The sequence below is a fragment of the Asterias amurensis genome, chromosome 1 (genome assembly GCF_032118995.1).
Source record: "Asterias amurensis chromosome 1, ASM3211899v1".
Taxonomy (NCBI): domain Eukaryota; kingdom Metazoa; phylum Echinodermata; class Asteroidea; order Forcipulatida; family Asteriidae; genus Asterias; species Asterias amurensis.
The window spans coordinates 26,825,873-26,849,733 of record NC_092648.1 but is presented as its reverse complement, the minus strand read 5'-3'; the positions used below and the strand labels follow the sequence as shown (position 1 = coordinate 26,849,733).

At 36.7% G+C, this 23,861-nt stretch overlaps 2 protein-coding genes across 2 annotated transcripts; both read left to right on the top strand.

Annotated features, from left to right (window-relative positions):
* LOC139934915 (uncharacterized) lies at positions 1-8,023 on the top strand. The gene is made up of 6 exons (XM_071929341.1): positions 1-193; positions 1,846-1,911; positions 2,295-2,427; positions 3,325-3,387; positions 4,406-4,541; positions 5,150-8,023. Exons 2-6 carry the CDS (start codon positions 1,893-1,895, stop codon positions 5,951-5,953), a joined length of 1,155 nt encoding a protein of 384 aa, XP_071785442.1. The 5' UTR covers positions 1-193; positions 1,846-1,892; the 3' UTR covers positions 5,954-8,023.
* Positions 8,024-10,143: 2,120 nt separating this feature from the next.
* LOC139934906 (breast cancer metastasis-suppressor 1-like protein) lies at positions 10,144-23,276 on the top strand. The gene is made up of 9 exons (XM_071929330.1): positions 10,144-10,376; positions 12,143-12,233; positions 12,642-12,849; positions 13,101-13,197; positions 13,718-13,807; positions 14,846-14,910; positions 15,436-15,472; positions 16,336-16,462; positions 17,099-23,276. The coding sequence occupies exons 1-9, from the start codon at positions 10,250-10,252 to the stop codon at positions 17,214-17,216; spliced, it is 960 nt and encodes a 319-aa protein (XP_071785431.1). The 5' UTR covers positions 10,144-10,249; the 3' UTR covers positions 17,217-23,276.
* The last annotated feature ends 585 nt before the right edge of the window (positions 23,277-23,861 follow it).

Sequence of the window (23,861 nt, the reverse complement as noted above, 5' to 3'; positions counted from 1 at the left end):
GCTGAAAGCAGGTTTTGGTTGGGTACACATTTTAAGGAAATAATTTATTGGATAAGTATATCGTGGAACAGTTATGATTTTGTGCTACGTAGAATGAATTCGCATGGGATTTATGGATTTTGGCGCTTCAGAGAGAAATAAACGACGGATGTTTGTGTGTAAATGTTTCAAGTCTTCCATGTTTTAATCTAGGGTAAGTATTTATGTATGTATTTGAATGTTTAAGCCGTTAACCGGAGGTAAAACTTTCGAAAGTTTCTTGACAAATTCTGAGTGCGAACCATGGAGGCGATAGGCATGCCAACTCACCATTCACTATATTGACGTCAGCATGTGGACCACCGAAAATGATAACCAAGCTGTTTGTTATATTGGATGATATTTACTCGTAATTCTGGAAATGTTTTCCGTATCACGCCACCACTTCATTCGATATGAAGTAATATAGTATGTAATTCACCTCTATGAGATATCCCTTTTTGTAAAAAATGAGTGAAAATGTGGTGGCGTGATGATACGGAAAGTTATCCGCCTGCATACTGACTCTCTGTATACATCCTGTTTACCCTCATATTGACATGAAAGGATCAATCTGTTGTAACATTTAGCCATGACTTGGTATAAATGGTATAAAAGAGTGTCCGAGTTTTGTGGAAATTAACAACAAACTGCATGTCCAAATTGTTCATTTACAACCCCAGGAAAAAAAAACATTCCCAGTTAATCTCATTGAGTCTCGTACCCATTGGATCCCATTGAATATATCCCAAATTCCACACCAATTCCATTGATTTCTACATGCAAATAACGGGCAAAACAGTGTGTCCAACATTTAAAACCAATTGCCTATGGCAATGATATATATAATTTGACCAAGAGTTGCCGGATGAGAACTTCAGCAAAGTCACACAAAAAATACCATTGATCTTCCGAGTTTTTCCAAAAGAGGAGGATGATGAGGGCCTTTTGTTTTCAATTTTCTATTTCTTTCAAGGTTGGCCACCAAGCGTTTTACCTCAAACTGGCCAACAATTCTTCAGTTTAGAGCCAGTGGACACTATTGGTAATTGTCAAAGACTAGTCTTCACAGTTGGTGTATCTCAACATATGCATAAAATAACAAACCTGTGAAAATTTGAGCTCAATCGGTCATCGAAGTTGCGAGATATTAATGAAAGAAAAAAACACCCTTGTCACACGAAGTTGTGTGCTTTCTGATGCTTGATTTCGAGACCTCAAATTCTAAACTTGAGGTCTCGAAATCAAATTCATGGAAAATTACTTCTTTCTCGAAAACTACGTCACTTCAGAGAGAGCTGTTTCTCACAATGTTTTATACTATCGACCTCTCCCCATTACTCGTCACCAAGAAAGGTTTTAGGATGACAATTATTTGGTGTAATTACCACTTGCTTATGTAAATACACAGAAAAGAAAATATGTGGCCTCAAAAAAAGGATGAAGGAGGGGACTATCAACTGGTATTTTGTTGTATTTGGCCTCATACACATCTGTTTTCTCGTTTGTTTGTTTTTTTCGCTTGTGAATCGTGGTAAAAATAATGTAGATGAAATTAAATCAGTAAAGAAGCGAAAATAAGTTTTTTCAAAATAGTTTGTCTAAATTGTTTGTCATCTATCTGGAACATAGTAATGTAAATATCGACATTAAACAATAATTGCAGGAGACAGGATAGTACCAGTTGACTCCCAAGGAAATGTTATTTTTCCATCTATCGGCCAAGTTTAAGCAATCCCCTACTCATTAAAAAGCCTTCTGGACAATACTATTGTATAATGTTCCTGCTGAATAACATTTCAAGTTGTTTCCTTTTTTGTTTTGCAGGGTTTGATTTTCGCTGGTTCGACTTCCATTGTGTTGCGATTTCCAAGATGGCCACCACTGCACCACGTAAGTATGCTACAACACGAAACACAGTACACACGCTGCAAAGATATTCAAGGCCCTTCCAAAGAAAAAACACATGATCATAACCCAGGCGATCAAACAACACACCCTCAAAACAAATTGCAGCAAAACAACAAAGCGCGTAGCAATATCGGCAAATAAACAGACTTTAAAAAAATACACCATACATGTTTTCACATGCCATTGTCATCTTCAAGAGTCAATACCAAACCAAACCGGCTCTTTTCAGAGCCAACATTCCCTCAAATGAGAATTATTACATGAATGTACCCGCAAGTTTACTATTAATTTGATAGTTTATATTCACACTCCCATGCAGACATCAAACATCACTTATAACTGAATTCATTTACCTCGTTTTACAGCAGAAGAAACCGTGCCGGTCGGCAATGAAACAGACACGTCTGTTATCATTACAGTTGCAGCTTGCATTGGTGGACTCTTTCTGATCGTGATAATCATCTTCATCGCATTTGTTATATACTTCTACAAGAAACAGTAAGTGGAATAATTACGAACTACAAAAACTTGCTTCAATAGATATTCAAATTGCATCGGGGATGAAGAATCTTTGTTTGGCTCATGGTCCAGAATCCTTCTGAGCCAGTGGGATTGTTTTTCACATAACTCAGTGAATGTACCGAGTAGACATGTGCTTTAATACGCACATCGGTGTAAGTTATGATAGAACCAAATACAATTGCAAAGGTCGTGGGTTCGAAACCTACCCAAGTAATATGCATGTGATCATGTTTACACAGAGCTCGAGAAAGTAGGTACTGATTATACAGTGCTATAATATACATCGGTGATGGGTATTAAACCAAAATTAACATTCTTCGTGACCCGATGCAATTTCTAACTCTATTGGAACCAAATAATAAAGAAACTTTACCCAATGCTCAATAGTGGGGCTGAAGGGAATAGGGGCATCGAACATGTGAACAAAAAGAAAAGGTAAAATGGATATTTTTTTCAAAACTTTCAACGGGTTGATATTCTTGTGATTGTTGTTTGAAGGCCAAATCTGCAATGACCCCCCTAAAGGCATAGCAAAACAAAAAATTCTCATGGCAAACTCTGAATGGGTGCCGAATTTCATGCTTGTAGGTCTACACTCAAACTCGAAATATTGGCGGGAGAGGAATGAACCAAAAATTATTTCATAATGTTCAACCCATCCTAAAGGGGCTTGTTGAAAATGCAATTTTTTTCACATAACCTTTTTTTCGGGGAATACAACAAAAGATATTATTTCGTGTTTATTCGGGCAAAATATAAAAAACATATTGTACATGATAATGCTTGTATACTTTACGACAGGGAGGTATAAACTAATGATAGATTATTTTCAATCTGTTTTGCTCTAAATTAATGATCAACATTTCTTTGCAGAATGAGACACGACGAGCAATTTGACAAGACAGTAAATCAATTAAAAAATGGAGAGTTGAGTTGGTAAGTTGCACAAGAAGGAAATAAGATTCTAACGGCATGATATAAGTGGTGTTTGAAGCATTGCATGGTGTGCAGAATAAAAGTAAATATACACAATCATGAGTAGAATCTCTTTTGAAGGAGTATTGGCTCTGAGAAGATATACATTTTTGCTGATGACTTTTCTTGTTTATGTTAGAGCATGGCGGCAATAAAGATTGAAGTAAATAGAGTCAAAGTCGTTCTGAGACTGACAATGTACACATGTTTTTGCGAACCATTTTGACAGTGAGGGGCCTTAGTTTTAACACGGTGGTTCTATGTATTGCTTGCCATCATCTTTTGTTTAAATTTTCACTATTTGTATGGACCTTTTGGGTCTGCTTTTTATGTAATTTTTATTGTTTGTAATTTGCTGTAATTTTCATAGAATTTGTGTCAAATTTGCGCCTTCGAACATCCTCGGATGGAGATGGCGCACAAGAAATTAATTTCAACTCTAAAAGCCATTGAACACTTTCGGTAAACAGATTGTCTAAGGCCCACACTTCGTGTATCACAACTTAGATATAAAATAACAAACCTGTGAAAATTTAGGCTCGATCGGTCATCGGAGTCGGGAGAAAGTAATGGGAAAACCCACCCTTGTCTCCGCATTTTCGCCGTGTCATGAACTCGATGTCGAGAATTGATATTGTTTTAAAGTTTTCTCAAAAAGTAAAGCATTTCATGGAATAAAATTTCAAGAGAAGTCTTTCACAATTACCTTCTGTTAACCCTGTATATTGTTTGTAATATGAACTTTTTTATCTTTTTTTTGTACCGAAAGTGTCCAATGGTTTATGAAACTTTGTCATTGGTGTGTACGTGACTCATGGAATTCGGTCCGCTGGAGATTCTCTCCACAATAATGAAAAATGAACGTGCGCTGGAGGAGGAGTATTCAAAAGAGGGTATAATCAGAAGTAGTTTTAAAAAATACACAAGAACTGATCCTTCGCTAACCGTTGTCACATTCTTTCTTGTCAACCAATCACAGGAGCCCTCACGCACTCGGCCAGCAATTCGGCGATGTCAACGACATAGATGAGATGTTATGGAGGGAGGCAGGTCGAAATGCCAATGCGGCGACCAGCAATCCTGCATTCGGCAAAGATTTTGAACCACTGGACGTTGTAAGTCATCCCATCAAATAGTTTTTAGAACAAACTATGAGAAGATATAATTAGCTGTAGCAAATAACTTACCAACCATACGTTCAGCTCAGTTCATTATACAACATTTATTTCCAATTCCTCAATCGATATATTAATACAATGTTTACGAAGTGATACACAAAAATGTATCACGTCGGACCATTAGGCCCGAACTATTTTTTTAGAACAAATTATGTTTAATTGTATGCACTTCCAAGCCGATCCAGGCCTGGAATTTCATTTTTGATATTTTGCAAAGGGCACTCCTATTTGAAAATCTTCAAGTCAATAGAAAACGTTTTGAAGGGCACCAAGGCCATGCATGACATTTATGGCCATAATGGAAACAATTTTTTGGGCACAAGTGTTTGGTTTTCCCGAATGTTATCTATACAAGTCTTTTTAAAGACTTGTATAGACTTATTAAAACACTCTTCTGTTAATATCAACCAACCGTTCGGTAATGTTTTAACAAGACAATTGTAATAGATTTTAATTTTGCATAATCATGTACATTTTGTATAAATTGTTTTTAACCATACACCGATATATTTTAAGCACTTGAGATTTTTTATTTCATTTGACAGAATACCCTAACAGGTTTCGACAGTTTGACAGACGACGCAGTCTCAACGCAAGAGACCGGCAGCACTAGTGACATGGTGGAAATCCCAATGGAGGAGCCGCCGGTAGAAGATGTCCAAGATGATGTCCAAGATGAAAACGGAGAAGACTCCGAGACTCAAGAGAAGAAACAGATCTCCATCCTTGACATGAAGACCTGGGGGCAACCAGGATCGTCCCGTCATAACTCCATGCGTCGTGGGTTCACTTCCCCCTTTGCTCACAAACCCCCTCCTCCTGAAGAGGAACCGAGCGGTTCAGATTATGGGTATGACCGGCCATCAGGCTCGTTCAGGTCCCAGGAAGGTTCGACCTTCCCGGGCCCAAGCCCATTCTCCGTCTCCAACCCGTCAAATGATCCCCGATTCGTGTACACACGCAACAACCCACTCGTGGCTGATGATGATATGGACAGTGAAGATGACACAGTGGACATCCATGGGTCAGATAGTGGATTCCCTTACTCCTCAAGCAACCCTACCTACGAAGCACCACGTGTTTTTCAAACCGCGCAATCTTTTGGAACCCAGCGGGCTTTTGAGGCCCGGCATTACGGCGGCCCGGAAGACGTAGACTTTAACCGGTCGGACACGCTGAGAAGATCCCGCCGTAATCAGTCCGTCGTAGACTCCTACGAAAGCGGGGAACGGCGGACCAGTAGCAGCTTCAATCTATCCCTCGAAGGCACTGGTGATTCTATAGGCAAGAATCGTTTATGGCTTAAGAAAAAATTCGCCGGCGTTGGTGGCGGATTAAACACAAACTAAATTAGTTTCGTTGCACAAAGTGGATGCCAGGACGAGGTCTGTTGAAGTCATGTGGGCGCCCCAAGATGGATCCACTCTGAAAGAACAATTACTGTATTAACAATAAGTGATAGCAATCATGTTGTCACCTCGTGAGTTAATAACTTTAAGGCTGGTGAATCCAGCAAGTTGAATAATTATATACATGTGGTTTGATACCATGTTGAGCTAACTTCTTGGAAAGCACCGTGTAGTTGTGGCAGTGCATCCACCCGCACTCGCCGTTTTAGAGTCGTAATAGCGTGCTGGAGCTTCCTCCGTGGCCTTATTGAAAGGTGAAAGCATGATTGTGTTATATCCTATTATGCAGTTTACAATTCTCCAAAGTAATAGCCTATAATATTCTATGTTATCCAGTCATAATGGTATGATGTATATTCAGTAATCAGAATACTCGGTATAATGGCATACAAAAACACCTTGAATATTATCCGAATTTAGGACCTGCTGGATTTGCACGTTGGTCAACATAGCAAGATGTTTTATGTCTGTAATTTATTCTATATTCAGTTTTTATGCCGGTCTCGCGTACTTGTACATCCTCGATATGTTATGTACATCAACTTAGTATCTAATCATGTCGCTAAGTTAATGTTCAATTTATTTATTTCCGTATCTTTCAAAGACGAACGTGGATAGTTTATAAAGTCACATTTTGTTTTTTGGTAAATCAGTTTCATGGAGCGGTCCCGTTCGCCAAGTTTTACTTTATCCTACACGAAGTTACACTTCATGATCATTTCTATTAATACATTGTGTATCTTTCTGCATCTTAAAAAATGGTGTATACATCGGTAGTATGAAATAGAGCGGTACCATTTGCACGACCACCCCGACTAAAACTGATTCACAAACCCAAGACGGTGACCTAAGAATTGTGCGTTTGAGACAGCATACAAACCTATCAAAATCAACTCATGAAACATTGCCGAGTGTATAAGCAGCATTTTAAGTTTTTAGTGTTATCTGTTTTTTGATGTAAAAGGTTCAAGGCACGCATGATTTTTTTTCCCAGTAATATCTATCTATATATTCGTACGTGGGGTAACGTTTAAAATCACATGAATGCTGAAACTTGAAAGATTTTGTCGTATATTTTGAAGTTTAAAGTCATAGGTAATGTTTGAACTACCCTAGCTTGACACATTGTAAAACATGATTCCTCTTGGACACGTGTTAAACACGATAAGCCTGTACAATAATTGTAATGTTCTCTCTCTTAATTTAATGCCTTCTAAAACTTCAAAATTCTTCACGGTACTATAGTACAAAGAGTGCAAAAAATGGCCCAACATCCGATCGTTTGGAGTCTTTCTCTAAGGCTAAAAAGCGATAAAGCATTCGGTAACTTAAAGACACTGGACACTATTGGTAATTGTCAGAGACCGATCTTCTCAACATATGCACACAAAAACAAACCTGTGAAAATTTGAAGTCAATATGGAACGTCGAAGTTGCGAGATAATAATGCAAGAAAAAACAACACCCTTGTCACACGAAGTTGTGTGCTTTCAGATGCTTGGTTTCGGTACCTCAAAATCTAATTATGAGGTTTCGAAATCAAATTCAAATATTTTAGTGGAAATTACTTCTTTCTCGAAAACTGCGTTACTTTACGTGTCGATATTGCATCTATATATTTTTTTCTCTCTCTTTTTTTCATCGTATGGCGCGGTTTGCAACAGCTTATACTATTTTTCATTTTACAACAAAGTTGGTGAGTCCAAAGTTATTCCAACTGACGCTCCTACGAGTTAACAAACTTTCGGATATTTTATTTAGAATATTATGTTTTCTGAATCTTTATAATTATAGTGGCTTTCTCAGGATCAGTTAACAAGATACAATTTTTTATGAAGCAAATCTTTCAAATTTTTTAAAGACATTTTTATAATTTTCGTAGGCCTATCGTTGGAAATTCAGAATTGAATACCTCCTTATTTAATACTTTCTCTTTTTAGAATTTTTTATTGTAATTATTGTACATACTAAATATTATACAGTGTACATTATATATTAATGATAAATTGAAGTGATATCGGTGGTTGGATTAAAATTGTTGTGATTATCTTTTTGGTAATAATTATGAGGAAAACAATTGTTCTCATCATTTCGTGGTGTTGCCTTCAAACTCCATCACAATGACTTTGTTGTGAGTGTCCCTGGTGAAATTTGCATCGGGGGTAAAGAATATTTATTTTGATATTACCTATAATTTTATATCGAGGTGTCTTAGCATTGTATATACGTGGACTCCGGTATACTTTACGGGTTCTGTGAACAAAATCACAGGCATATTACCCGGGCATACAATAGCAATAAACTAATTTCTTTGTGTCCGGGAATCGGTCTGAAGAGAAAGGTGATAATAAGTTGTTCCCTAGAAAAATTGCCTTGGTGCAAGTTGCAACAATAACAATGCAACCGCTGCAGCGCGCTGTCACAATGTGGTAAAAAGGCAAACAATTTAATTTTTAGGGTCTACACAATTATTGTGGCCTATAAGTAGGCTTTGGCCTTTATATTTATTATAAGGTGAGCAGTCGATTTTTAAACTCTCAACATGTTGTTCTCAAAGTTAACCCTTGGAGGAATATCATTGTTGAACATAATGCCTAAATCAAATTTGTTATTATTCAGAAAACATACAACTACATTGTATTTTACTGGTATCAAACCAAGATTTGTCCGCAGGACGCTAGCCACTTTTTTAACTTACTAAACAAAAAAGTTTATATAAAGTAGGCCTATGCATATTGGAGTTACAACGCGTAACGGGGTACGGTGTTCCAATTTGGCTGCGCAGCACATAAGGCATAAAAAAAACGTCTTGATAGTGAATCAAGAATGTACAGTGTATACACAAATCAATTTGTATCTGAATCCGAATTATAGTTGGCAAAGCTTCCTTGTGGAAACATCAAGTGAGGGGCAGGTTCCAGTCTCCCTGATTTTTCTTAAAATCTACTAAGTTCTGTGGGCATCTATCTGAAGCTTTTGCTCTCTTTGATTATGTATACCTAGAGAATTTTGCAAGCCTACATCATCAGTCTGTTCACTTCGCCTGATATTCTTTTGTTGCACATTTTATTTTGTGTTTTACTCCTCTGTTTACACTTCACTTGTTTTGCTGTCTTTGTACGAATCAATTGGTTCTGCACCGCTGTCTAATGGCATCAGAAATAAACGAAGCAGACACAAATCGTTTATGGACAATTAGTTGCATTCCACATGCCAATAAGTTATAACTCTATGTAATGTGCACGGCCATTGTATCACCAGGGATGGAAGTATTGGGTCCGCCCACAGTTTTTTTTTTTTTTTTTCGTTTCCATTAACAAAGCCAAAACTAAACAACTAGTCATGACCTCGCCCCATAAAATTATCAAAGAAAACTTATATGAGCCGGTGACACACCGAGAATCCCACACCGACACCGCATATCTTTTTACTTTCGTTGGCATGCTGATGGGTATAGGTGCGGGCTGCCAAAGGGGGCGCTCTTTACATTTTCAGCAGTAGACAGGTTGGGCTGTCTTTTTGTCAGTGAGCACAGAAATGTATCAAGAAGTATTGGCTAAGTTTTGTTGCGCTGTTAAAACAAAACAGTCATTAGTGGTAATACAAAATAATAATATTAATACAAAATATGCATACAAAGCTGCCTTATGTAAATTATTTTAAAGCGCCTCACAATAAATCTCATTAAAAAAAATCATGGAGGTAGAAACAGAAATTACTTTCAAAACAAACACTGAAGAAGAAAAAACTGTTGGGCGGCATTCGGTACCCGGTGGATATCTTAATTACCCACGTGTTTCACTTTGGTTTTTTTCTGCGATTGGGTGCCCCAATGGAGGAAGACCCCATGGAGGAATTACCTATTTGTATCTCCATGATCATACTAAGGGTTTTTTCCCTCATGATTTATGGACAATGCCTGGGCTGAAACAGAGTGCCTGAAACAGAGTGCCCTAATGCAGTTTAATCATACATAAAACAGCCGATGACTGTCAATACTGCCATGAAATAGCTCTCGATTCGTTGACAATAGCCTGGTGCTCCTTGTGTCTTTTTTCAGGTATGTGAATTGTCGTGACGAGGAACGTGGTGTCAGACAACGCGTTATTGTATCCCGTTTCGCCATTTTTCAACCAGCTGTAAACAGAACACGCTTTTCGCGCTTTGACAAATTGGAAGATTTTTGTTTTTCTCCTTCAAAGTCCCCATCGAACCGTCAGGATTCCTCGTCGAAGGATGCCAGTTGCGGAGGACACGGCAGAGAGTGAACCGGAGGACGTGGAAGAAGACCGGAGCACCCCGGACAGTGAAAATGACGACGACGAATCGGACATGGATACGTCGGGTTCCGAAGACAGTTCGGGTGAGTCTTGCGACAAAACAGTAAAACAGTTCAAATCAAAGTTCTTTATTCTAGAGTTAATCTGACGAAACGTGTGGACATTTTTGGTTGGAGATGTAATGTAATAATTCAAATAATAATTGTTTTAAGATTACAAAAGTGCCAGAAAATTAAGTATTGTAAAAATGTAGTTGGACAAATCTGTCCATTGATTATTGAAAATGCAGTTCTTCTCATTTGCCTGGATTATTTATTTGTTGATTTAAATTTTGGGTCCTAAATTTCTTTGTTTTATGACTTGTTTTATGACTTGGCATATAAAAACGCAATATATAAAAAAAAATTTTTGTGTGGCAAAAGTAGGAGTCTCCTTTTAAAGCCATTGGACCCTTTCTTCAGTAAACAGTATTGTTCAAGGCCCACACTTCGTGTATCACAACTTCTATATCAAATAGGGGGGGGCCTAACAAACCTGTGAAAATTTAGGCACAATCGGTCATCAGAGTCAGGAGAAAATAACGAGAAAACCCACCCTTGTATTCGCGCGTTTCGCCATGTCATGACATGTGTTTAAAATAAATCTGTAATTCTCGCTATCGAGAATTGATATTGTTTTACTGTTTTCTCAAAAAGTAAAGCATTTCATGGAATAATATTACAAGAGAAGTCTTTCACCACTACCTTCTGTAAACCCTGTAAGTTATTTGTAAATCTGTGAACTTTTTTTCTGTACGGAAAGGTTCCAATGGCTTTAAAGGCCACCTCTTCCATGAACTGTTGACTTCATTTCTTGTTAATTGCAAATATGTTAATTATTCACAATGAACCAATAGGAAGATTATTGAAAATTGATTTTTAGCTTGATTTAGTAAGTTTGCCTGTTTCAGATTGTTTGAAAGTATTCCTATATTTATTAGAACCATAAATCATTAATTTTATTTTGTTAATTTTGGGTTAATTTTTTTAAAGCTATGCTTGTTATTGTGTGTGCCTACTGAATCACTTACAATCTCTTTTCTTTTGGTAACTAAAAAAGCTCGTGATTTATGCGATCCTGAGTTTTCCTCCTCGGACTTTTAATATACACAACTTAAACATTTTTACAGAGACCAGATCAGTTTATTGCTAACATTTCAAATGATCAATGTATTGCCTTATTAAAACTCATTTGAACACATTTAAAATTTGCATAACAAACGAATCAGCAGGAAATAAAGTTCATGTGATGCCCCACTATAAATCTCAGAACAATTTCAAGTGTACACTCTGTCAAGAAATCTTTGACCCAGGTCCATGCTTCTCCTCAATGAACCCAAGTCTCAACACTCCTGGGGTAACAGGTCTTTTTCTGCTGCAGCGTCGTGCATCTGGGACTCTCTACCACTTAATCTTAGATCTTGTCTTTGTACCACAAAATTGAAATCTCTTCTCAAAACTCATCTTATGTCACAGGTTTTCAAGGACTAATTTTGTTGTGTCTGTTTTTCTTTGTTTTTGTTTTGGTTTTGTTTTTCGGTTTTACTGCGCCTTTAACACCCAGCAGGGTGGATATGTGCGCATTACAAGTCTTATGATTATTATTATTATTATTATTATTATGAAGAAGTTTATTTAAATGCTATCTACGATACATCCTATAGAGCCGGATCCAGACTATGTCTGTTTTCTTTTGCTGTTTTTGGTTTTACTGCGCCTTGAACACCAAGCGGGGAGGATATGTGTGTGAATCAAGGCTTTATTATTTATTGTTAAGGAAACTCACAGTTGTTTACTTGATTTTTCCACAGAGTTCGACGAGGAAGATTGTGAACGAAGGAGAGTGGAATGTCTGAATCATATGAATGATTTGGAACGTCAGTTTACTGACCTGAAGGAACAGTAAGTTGATCTCTTGTGAGATATATTGCCTGAGTCCACCATGTTTTTACTGGCCCGTGGCTAAAAAACACTGGCCTTGAGCGTGCTCTCACATTGAAATAATAGTGATAGCCAGAGGGGTGTCTGGGTGTCTTTTGAACACCCGGTTTTAAATGTGAAACCCCCCTGTTTTATCTGTCGTTCATGCACATGTAAACATTTTATGTTTTGTAAGTGAACAGTTTGGACACACTGTTTTTTTTTTCCAGTAAATTTTGATACCCTTTGACTAAATCCTGCAAGGAGATTTAAAAAAAAAAAATCTTGCTGTACAAATTTGTTTAATGTATGTTTTGTTGTATTTTGTTTAAATTCCTCATTATTGTTAACTCATACTCTAAAATGTAAATACCATTATGTTTGCCTTAGGCTGTATGTGGAGAGAGTGGGGCACTTGGAGTCCAAGCTGGGGCAGGTCCAGAAGGGCGATGCCATGGACTACCACAAACCCCTCTCAGAGTTAGAACAGACCATGCAGATGCGCACTCACATAGCTGGCGTGTTGCGAGAACTACGTCTCAACAACATCAAGAATAAGTACGAGAGCGAAGGGAAAGCGTCACATGAGAATCACGAGGTGAGAGATTTTTTCTTGTTTTCTTTTCATTTTACCAAATTCCTTCCAAAATAATGACAATAAATATTCTGAAACAACACCCTTTTTAAAGAAATGTATTTTTATCCAGGAAGACAGAAATTTTCACCCACAAAATTTGAATCTTAAAATGCTGTGGATTTTGTTTTTCCATTTTGAGGTTTGTTGCATGCTAATTAAAAAGAATGTAGAAACATCTGGATCACTTCTGTGTTTTTGTTTGTTTCTGGCAGAGTGAGAAAATGCTTCTTAGGGACTCATTGAGAGCTGATCTGGAGGAGAAAATCAGACGATTAGAGGAAGATCGACACAACATTGACTTCACAACAGGTAAAGTTACCGGTAATTCATTCTGTAGACTTCCTTACTTTGATATCATTTCCCTTTTTTTTCAATCGGAGAAATCAGCGTTATTATTACTAAAAAGCCTGAAAAGTCTATAAAGCTATACCACAAGTGTGTCAACCTTTGCCCTGTTGGTATCATGCCTGATTCAAAGGTGTGTTTTTTTATACAAAAACTGACCTATACAATTTGTTTGTCCTTTTAATTTGAACCCATTTTTTCTTTTCATTTTAGTGTTTTTTTAATGGAATTGTTATTGTTTGTCTTTTGTCCATCATTCTTCTATGGTTGCCTTGCTATTATAAAATAGAGTGTAAATCCCTTTGTGACTGACCTAAAGCTTTCATTTCATACAAAATCAACCCTCATTTATTTCAAGGTTTTTTGCTTTATCGCCAAGAACAAAATTTGCTAAGTAACATTTATAAAGAATTTCAGGTCTCACATTACCTTTGTCTAATCTTGAAAATGTTTTTTCCCCCAACCGTTTGTTTCCCCCATTCAGAGCTTTGGAATGAGACTCAAGCACTCAAGAGCAAAGGGAAGAAGTTTGATCTAACTATTGATCGCAAGAAGAAACCCATCACGGTGGCAGATATCCTTAATATTATATGTTTAGTCTTTTGTAGTTACCCCTGGACTCACCGACCCCCACACACACCTTCCACCAAAATAAATCCAACTTCACTGGTATTATTGGCTTGATATAACAATTATAATAATAATTGATTTTTATACAGCGCTTTACAAAGTGCTGCCTACCTTCATCTAGTTTATTCTATATACCATCTCAGCTCCGTGGTCAGTATACAGCCTGTGCTGCCAAACATGTTACTCTCAATGCTTTCTTGTTGTAAACTTGATTCAAACTCCAAAATTTTGTTCAATCACTTATTTTTGTAAAACCAATGAGCACAATATGCACGTGTGTAGTTTTGAATTGAATCCCTACCAATGCTTAAACTGTAAAATTCCAATGTGTAAAACCTGACCCAGGACTGGAATCACGTGATAGTCATCCCCTCTGTTGCCCTGGTCTTGGCCTTGTTTCACACTCAATTGTTTCCTGTAGACTTTTAAAGGAACACGTTGCCTTGGATCGGTCGAGTTGGTCTTTGAAAAGCGTTAGTAACCGTTTGTTATAAAATGCGTATGTTTAGAAAGATATTTTAAAATTAGAATATAATGACCCACACAAGTATCACTTGAAATTGCGTGGTTTTCCTTTTACCTCGTCGACCAACATGGTCGGCCATTTATGGGAGTCAAATTATTGACTCCCATAAATGGCCGACCGTGTTAGTTCGCAAAGTAAAAGGAAAACCACGCAATTTCTAGGCAAATTTGTGTGGATCATTGTATTCTACTTTTAAATTATCTTGCTAACCATATGCATTTTATAACAAACGGTTACAAACGCTTTTCGAATACCAACTCGACCGATCCAAGGCAACGTGTTCCTTTAAATGTGTTCAATTTGAGTGCCCCATTTCAAAATAAATATGACCTTTTGTTCTCTCAAATATGAAATTCTAGACCTGCTGACCAGTTGATCTCAAGTCACAGGTCAAACAATAATGTCTTGTAGTTGTTTTCTTGTTATTAAGTTACTTTCCTTAACCAGAACTTCTACGACCATATATTGTTTACAAGCTGAGAGATCAAGAAATTCTGGAGGATTGGACAGAAATCATGAAGGTATTGTCAATTCTTAGTTTTGTGAGTCTCTACTTTTGCTCAGTCAACTATCCAAGCATTTACCCAAGTACTTGATAGAGTTTAATGAAAACCAGGACCTTTCAATATCGCCCAAGACTAGCTGTGGAGCAATATGCTGCCAATCAAACCAGCAACACTTTTCTTTTTGATAAATGCACTAGGTTATTTTTATGTGCATTAAACAACACACAGGATCAACAGCTTTACGTCCAATCTGGACGCAGCAAAAATAAACGTCTTGCTTTCAGAGGACACAAGTTCACGACTGGGACTCCAACCCAACACTCTCTTTTGCTTAAGTCGGTTGCTCTTATCCACTCGGCCACGACACATCAATAGATAAGTTTCCAATAAATTTGTATTTGAGCTGGGCATTTACTATAGGATTGTCGTTGTAGTGGGGGGGTTCCAAATCAACATCCTGGGTGTTAAGGAGGGGAGGAATGGAAAATTGGTGACTGTTTTGTAAGAAATAAAACTCATTCATTTTTTATTCTTTTTCAGGCAAGAGGCATAAGTGCTAGGCGAAAAGAACAGGAGCGTAAGTTATCAAGTTTTTCAGCTGTTCAAGTTGCCAGTTAACCAGTGTACAATTTGCTTTGTTTGGTTACTGCTTGTGCAAGTGTTAAAGCCATTGGACCCTTTCGGTTCAGAAAAAAAAAATTAAAGTTCACAGATTAACAAATAACTTGGAGGATTTACAGAAGGCAATGGTGAAAGACTTCTCTTGAAATATTAGTCAATGAAATGCTTTACTTTTTGAGAAAACAGCAATACAATATAAATTCTCGTTAACGAGAATTACGGATTTATTTTTAACACATGTCATGACACGGCGAAACGCGCACGGAAACAAGGGTGGGGTTTCCCGTTGTTTTCTCCCGACTCCAATGACCGCTTGAGCCTAAATTTTCACAGGTTTGTAATTGGATATAGAAGTTGTGGTACACTAAGTGTGGGCCTTGGACAGTACTGTTTACCGAAAGGGTCCAATGCCTTTAAGGAATTGATTATGATAAGACAGATAGTGATTTTGAAATGATCTGTAAATCCAGGCCTGGAATTTCAACTTTGAGAGGGCAAAGCTTTTTTCTATTTTGAAGACCACTTTTGAATGGAAACTTTTGAAGGAGCACCAAGGCCAAGACCTGGGGCAACATGTGGGGTCTGTGTTATTCCAGGCGTGTATATCTCCCGTATTGGTCACTTTAAATTATCAGTTTCGATGTGGTAATGATGTGACATTTGACTTGACGACTAAATAATTTAATGAAGTTGTTATTGTTGAATTGTATGAATTCTTTTTATTATTATTATTTTTTGGGGGAGGAATTAAGTGTCAGCTACACTACTCTTGCACCAATTTAAAATAATACTTGAAATCTTTCATTTCTTTCTTTACAGAGGGTCTGAAGCCCGAGAGGAATCCATTCTCGGCAAGATATGACGACGGGAAACTTTACTACGAAGGAAACTTGTTCAATCGCCGTGACCGAATTGTCATCGAAAATAGGGATGATACACCTGTACTGTAAGTTGTGTTCATTATTGATCCATAGATACAAGTAGTCCTTGCTAAGAAGTGAATCATTTTTCTTAGGGCCACCACTTCTTTAAAAGAAAAGGAGTTTATAGTGTGATAATAATAATCATAGTAATAATAATAGTATAAATTTATACCGCTCTAAACACTACGTTTCTAAGCGCATGGTGCTGGTGTGTCAGTGAAGACTAGTAAACCAGGGCAACAGCACCAAATACAAATACAAAACATGTATAAAAAAACAGAAATAAACATGAAAAATAAACACAATTAGTAAGGGAATCAATGTGTAGTGAAGAGGTTTTCAACTAGTGGTTTAAACCCACAAGGCCTGGTTCTTGATAATTTTACCGAGACGATCAAAGATGCTCTCCAGACCGAAAAGAAACCCACTTCTAGGTTTTTAAAGCCACCTCAGAGAAAATTTTTCTCAGCTTTTCTTACAATGGATTAGTGGTGTCACTATTGCTTTCATGCATTTGTTTTTAAAGTGCATAATAAAGTGTACTTTTGGTCCATACTATGCCACGGTTCATTTTCATTGAATTCATAGGTACACACTCAGACGACACACTTTTCATAATTCTCTTTTCTTCTTCTTCTTTCTTCTTGTGTTTTTTACAGTGCCACCATAACAGCTGTTAATACAGGAGAGGTCTGGGTTCGGCGGACAGACGGTACCAAGTCCAAACTGTACATAGCTAACTTGCAGAAGGGCAAGTACACAATACGACACACGTGATGATAAGCAGCAAATAAAAACAAAGAGCGAGCCCATTGGCTGGTTCAGCTCGGGTTCTGAATTATTTTTTGCTTGTGATAAAAACTGCCATAAAATCAACTTTAAAAACCCCACATTTTTATATGATCTGTTTTTTTTTTCTTTAAATCGGGTAGAGATTTTGCACAAACTTGCAAATGTCAGAGGTGTACACAATCTGAATACCAGTCTATGCGTCTGAGCTGGTTAGTTGTACCTACACACTATTGAAGTCAGTAAAGGGAACTGTAAATTCTTATTTATGAACTTGATCATCAAGGTTGTATCCATCAAGTCTTTTTTGAAATCTGCAGGAGACTTGAGAGCGGAATGCTGAAATATCAATAAGTTCTTAAAGAATACCTTTCTGCAACATGAAATAGCGCCCCTATCGTCCCCTTGCAGATGCAGAACACGACTCCGCAGACTGCCACCATTTAAGCCCGGTTCATACTTCCTGCGAATGCGATACAAATTTTGATGTCATAAATTCGCAGCGAATAAATATAACTGTGTTCAACTCCTGTGAAACTCTCACAGCGAAACCAAGGCTTTACGCTGTTTTGGGTGTAAATATCTTTGTGTATATTTTGATACCCAGAATAGAAGACAGGGAAGGCGCGTGTGCGCTGTGCGTTGTTCAAGGGGGTCAGGATCAGTAGGAACATTCATACCAAACGAGTATTACCACATGTAGTTACACTTTCATTGGCCATTCAAGCTAGAAGATGAACTTTAAAAAAACTAAAAAAACTTGTACTTGTATTTATGTCGGAAAAGATTCTTACATTATGCATTGAGTTCCTTGTAAGATGGAGCCATTGTATTTTCTCAATATAAAACTCTACCTGCGAGCATAAATATATGTGCTTGATAACTCTTAATTCAGATTGTTTCAATTTTTAGGCCCTCGGAACAATGAATAAAACCCTATATAAAGCTGTTAGTTAAAGACTTGACATGCTTCAAACAAAGTTGTTTCAAAACAATTTTAATGGGCTTTAACAACATACAATTCTACTTTCTTTCTGGGAGGGCCATATATCATGACTGAATATAGCTTCCTTACAAAGGTAAAACCTTTTATAGAGGTGTAGGTTTTTGTGGTTTTTTTTCATGCTTTTACCCCCCCAAAAAAAACATTGCCAATACCACACTGAAAACAGAAACCCGTTTTATTTATGCGCATCTCTCACACTATGAAAACAGCTTGATTTTGTTATTGTTTACTATCGGCCGTGTTTTTCTATTTTATTGGGTTTTTGGCTGAAAGAAATACTGTTTTTTACTTAAAAGATAGAAGATTATGAAATAGCCTGTACAGATTAAAGGGTTTTTGATACTTTTTGTAGGTTGTGTTTTTGGCCAAGACTTGTATCCCGACTCAATGTAAATGATGATGATGTGTGTGGTATAATTTACCTGTACAAGTTTCAGCTTCAATAGTTGTCAAGTTTTTGAGAAGAAAAACTAAGTAAAAATCACACAGCACTGTTTCAGGAGAGTTGCGTAACTAATCGGTTGTACATGCTTAAATAATTTTCCTCTCACCGAGAAGAAAACTATTTTGGGGATTTTTTTATTCATTTCTCAAAGACCACAGCACCTCAACAAGTAATAATTTAAGTGAAGCTTTCTACCATCATTATCGTGAGACTAAGTTTAGTGTAAATATGTAGACGTTTGTGTTTTGTGCTGTACAAAAAGTATCCAAACCCTTTAAAAACATGGATACATCATTTCACTACTACCAAATGATCTACATATATTGAGATTCATACAAAGCAATTTAATTTAAGTTTCTATGCCGTCATATTTTATTTTGTATTTTGAGGGCAATAATATGCTTATAAGCAAAAGCATTGTATAGCAACAGAGACCAATCTCAACTTGCTTCAACATAAATAAACAGTTAATATGTTTCTTCCATGATCAAAGTAATCACTTTGCAGTCCTTGAATTGGGAGAAAAATTCACAAGACTGCACCAGAATTGAGAAAGTCACTTCCCGAGTTAAGCACTAAGACACATAAGAGAAGATTTATCTCATCTGTTACTTGGGGTGTATAAGAATACTTCATTACTCAATAGAATTGAAATGTTTTTATCAATTAATTTAAAAGGTGCTTATCAATCAAATTCAAAGTCAACATTTGAAGAAAAAAAAATGTGTTTTTGTTTCTAGATGTTACCTGTGAGGTACATTATTGTTTGCAGTTGAAACACCACACAACTGTCTCTTGTTTACTGGCCCGGCACAAAACCACTGGCCTGGGGCGTGTGGACCAAACTGAAATGAGTAGAGCCTTCAGTCGAAAAGATCTGGTTGAGGCAATGTATGTGTGGTCACTGTTGCATTACATGTTTACCAGTGCGTGTTATTTCAAACAAAATAATTAGCAGTTTGAGTTTGTGTCAGAATGGCCATTAATAATTATCTTACAATTTTAAATAACAATACAATAGCTGCATTATTATAATCTCCTTTAGGTTTGAATCGTCATTGTTTGCAGGAACTAGCGTATACTACTAATAATTAAATACGCAGTTGTTATATAGTGCTTTAACACACCCAAGTGCATCTCAAAGCACTCATCATTTTTTCCCACAAGGTATGTGGACCTATGTTCAAGTTATAAGGCCCATTTTGTTTCCTTGACAACATGTAATGGTTTACAAGGTGCTATAGCGCAATCTGCAGCCACTCGTATAAATACAGAAATGCAAAGGGCAATTTGTTTTGATAAGTGTACTGGAGTTGTGTGCATTATACAACACACGTATTAACGTCCCAGCCGAAGGACTCGGCAACAATGATTTAGCTTTCTCCAGAAGACGATCAGAGCATACTGATTGAAACGTCGAGTTGAAACCAACGGTTCTTTTCAGAACCATTCCAAGTCATTAGAGATAGTCATTACATGGTGTTACCGCAAACCTTTCTATATCGTATTTCCACCATGCAAAGTTTCAAATCCTACTTAATAATGATTTAGTGTGTTGCTCAAGAACACATGTGTTAAGACCAGGACGCGAACCCACACTCTTTTGTTCAGAAACACCAGAGCTCGAGTCCAGGTCATTTCAAGGTTGGCAATGATTGGGAGTTTGCAGACGTGATGCTTAGCATGTCCAAGGGGCAAAACTTAGAGTTGTCTCAGATGAATTTGAACCCATGACCTTCTTTCTGCAGCAGCTGTCTTAATAAATAGATCACTGAACTTGGTTGAAATACAGGCTCAAATTTGACGCTAGCTCGAACAGAATCACATAGCTGAATATGAATTAAAACGTTACTCCTGATTACCACTTGCCTACAGGTGACCTCAATCTTCCAGTATCCATCCTATATTACTTCACACCAACTTTTTTTAACATCTATTAAATCCTTGCGGCACCCACTGCTTAAGTATAGGATGTGAATTGCCTCTAGCTACCGTGCAATCTCGGTGGTCTAGTTGGTGGGACACTGCTCTAGAATTGCAAAGGTCTTGGGTTTGAATCCCATCCGAGTAGTATGTCGGTAATTTTGAATTCGGGATAGTACTGATTACAAAGTGCTAGCACACAACCGTGTAAGGGTAAAACCAAAATCAATACCAACATGTTTGGACCTGGGTAAGATTGGAAGCTATTGGTTTGGGGGGCCTACAGCCCTCTGCTTGTAAGTTCTTAATTTTAGCAAAGGGAATCGAGATGGGTTGGGGTTAAATTTGACCACTTTATAGTTTGATTGGTGGACTTCTTCTCTTCAGGATCGATCTCCAAGTCAAATCACAGCTTACACTTTTTTTCCCGAAGTAAGACTTCATTGTTTATGACCAAACTAAGCCCAGCTCAGGAATTTGTGTTGTACAGTAAAGGCAGGTTCGTTCACAATTACTCAACTTTATGGAACAATCTCCTGGAACATTTAAAAAACATTGACTCCATTGTTAAGTTGCTTTAAAGACGCACTTATTTAGCATTTAATTCATGCATTTTGTTTGTTTACCCAGTACATCTTGTATTTGTACTCTGTTGTGTTTTTCTCCAGAGCGCATAGGGACATACTATGTGTTAAGCCGGTCCATACTTTCTTTCGCGGCGATATTCGCAAGGGAATTGAGCTGAGGCCAACCCAAGTGCGAATAACGCTGCGAGTTTGTGACGTCAACATTCACTTCGCATTTGCAGGAAGTATGAACCGGGCTTAATGCTGTATAAAAATGATTCATTATTATTATTTAAGGAAGCGGTTTTTTCTTCTTCAATATTTCAACAAAATTGTACATTTGATACTTCTTTAAATTTCAATAATATGTACAAAGCTTAGGGTTTAGTGTTTTTACTGGAAATAACAAGAATGTATATATGTACAGTTTAACATTTTCTTATTTGTAAGGTTGCAAGTGAGAGAAGAGGGTTTGTGTAAAATCATTGTGAAACCTTAAATTTAACTGAGCAAAATAATATCAAGAAATCAGAAGGTTTATATAACCATCATCTGAAAATCAATTAAATTTATTTTCTTGATCTCACTTTATATTATGAATTTTTGTATATCCCAGGTTTCCCTGTAATGTTTTTTTTTTTTTTAATATTATTGATAATTAATGGAAATGGAGCTCATGTTTTCCGAAGTGATATCGCATCATTGGTATTTGAGATGGGTACATTCCTTAAAAAGTCTACATTTCTTTTTATATAAAATAACCTGAAATGGTGTGGAAAATGTCATTAAATAAATGAATGAATTTTCAAGTAAAATAATTTACAGCAGTTACATGTTCTGGTATAGACCTTTATATTGCAATGTCACAGCCCAAGTTTTTGCCAACCGAGGTTAAAAGAAACAAGGTAGCTACTGTTTGTAACAATGTTACACAAATATTCAGACCAATGTTTAACTTTTTGGAAATAAAACAAACAATCATTTAAAGTATTTGATTCAATTGAAAGTTCGCAGAAAATGTTGAATTTGGGTAAGACAAGGGTCCAGTTTTTAAAGCTGTTAATAGCAAAAAAATACTGCGTGGAAAATTTCTTTAAAAGATTAATGGGGCACCAGCCACAATAATGCAAACTTTATGTGAATTTGGCTGGTAAACAATACTATTCTGTGCTTAGTAAATTTTGGTGCCTTCAGACTTTATGAAATTGGGCCCTGGTATAGACCTTTATATTGTAATGTCACAGCCCGAGTCACAGCCATGCTGAAAAAGTTTTTCTGACATTCTGTTTGCACATGTACATGTACATGTAATGCCTTTTATTTAAACTAGTAGTGTAGCAATTGAAGAGAAATTTATGTGAAAATATTGAATGATAACTTTGAGTGTTTTTTGTTGTTGCGTTACTGACTTAATATACCCCCTTCAGTGTTTTGACTGATATTGTCAATTCTGTTCAACAACTAGTCTGCTCAGAACTATAGTAAAAGGTCATAAGTGCATTTTGTATGGGTTTGATCAATTCCTTGTATATTTTGTGGAGCTCCTGGTAATCGGGGTTTATTGATCAAAAGTGATCTTCAAAGTGACTTTGCCAATAAATACTCATTTATTTTCCAAGTGTTAAGGTTTATAATCGGTTGCGCGATGGAAATCTTGATGCGCAATCATAAAAAGACACAGTTTTTAGGTCTCATGATCGCGTGCAAGATTTCCATCACGCTATCGAATATAAGCCGGCTCTTAGTCAAACATTAATATGTTGATTTTTATCTATTTTTCACACTTATATTTTGCATTTTTTAATTTACCTTTTGATCATTACAAATGAAATTGCCATAAGTGACCTAAGCTTAGTTCTGGGCAGAAAAACTTGTTATAGCAGTTGGAACTAGCTTTAACTATTTACATTGGGTTCGTATGATTTGTGTTTCAGTTTCTGAACACTATGTTTTCTACCTCAGTACTGGGAGTGAAAGTGGAACAGATTGTATGAAGAAAATAAAAACTTTCTTGTTTCTTCTTACTCCATAGGCAAACAACGGAATACACATTACTACATACACAACTTTTCACAGGTATCATTTATAAGACTAGATTATAAATATTAAAATTTAATGCAAATCAATGATAGTTGTCTTTTCGAGGCGTCAGTTCTGTTTGTGTCTTTTAAATGAAACTATTCTTTCTCTAAAGCTTGCGGACAACATTGGTAACTGTCGATGTGACCTCAACATTTACCTGAAATATAAAAAAAATCATCTGATTCACGGGAAAATTGTAGAAAAAGCCTTTTTAATGTTTGCTTTCAGGCATTAGTTTTTTTTTTTACTTTTAAGTTAAAAACTAATTGTTTGATTCTCAAAAAAACTAGATGCAAGCAAAAATCATTCAATGAGGGTTTTCCACATTCTGTTGTAATTAACCCATGTTCAAATATGTTCAGTGAGGAGACTGCAGGGTTTTGAACCCTACCAAGCTAAGCGCTGATTTCATGACTAAAACAAGTGGTGTCGTTTCGTTGTTGAATCATAATTTCTTGGTTTGTGCCTTTCATAACCAAAGAGAGAGATATTGGCTGTTGCCAGCTTGGTGTTATCCCTTGAGAGTGAGTGTGCAGAGTTCCCTTCATTACAAAAATTATTTGCAATATCCAATGTAATGTTATGGTCACTATTTTAATTTATTATTTCAC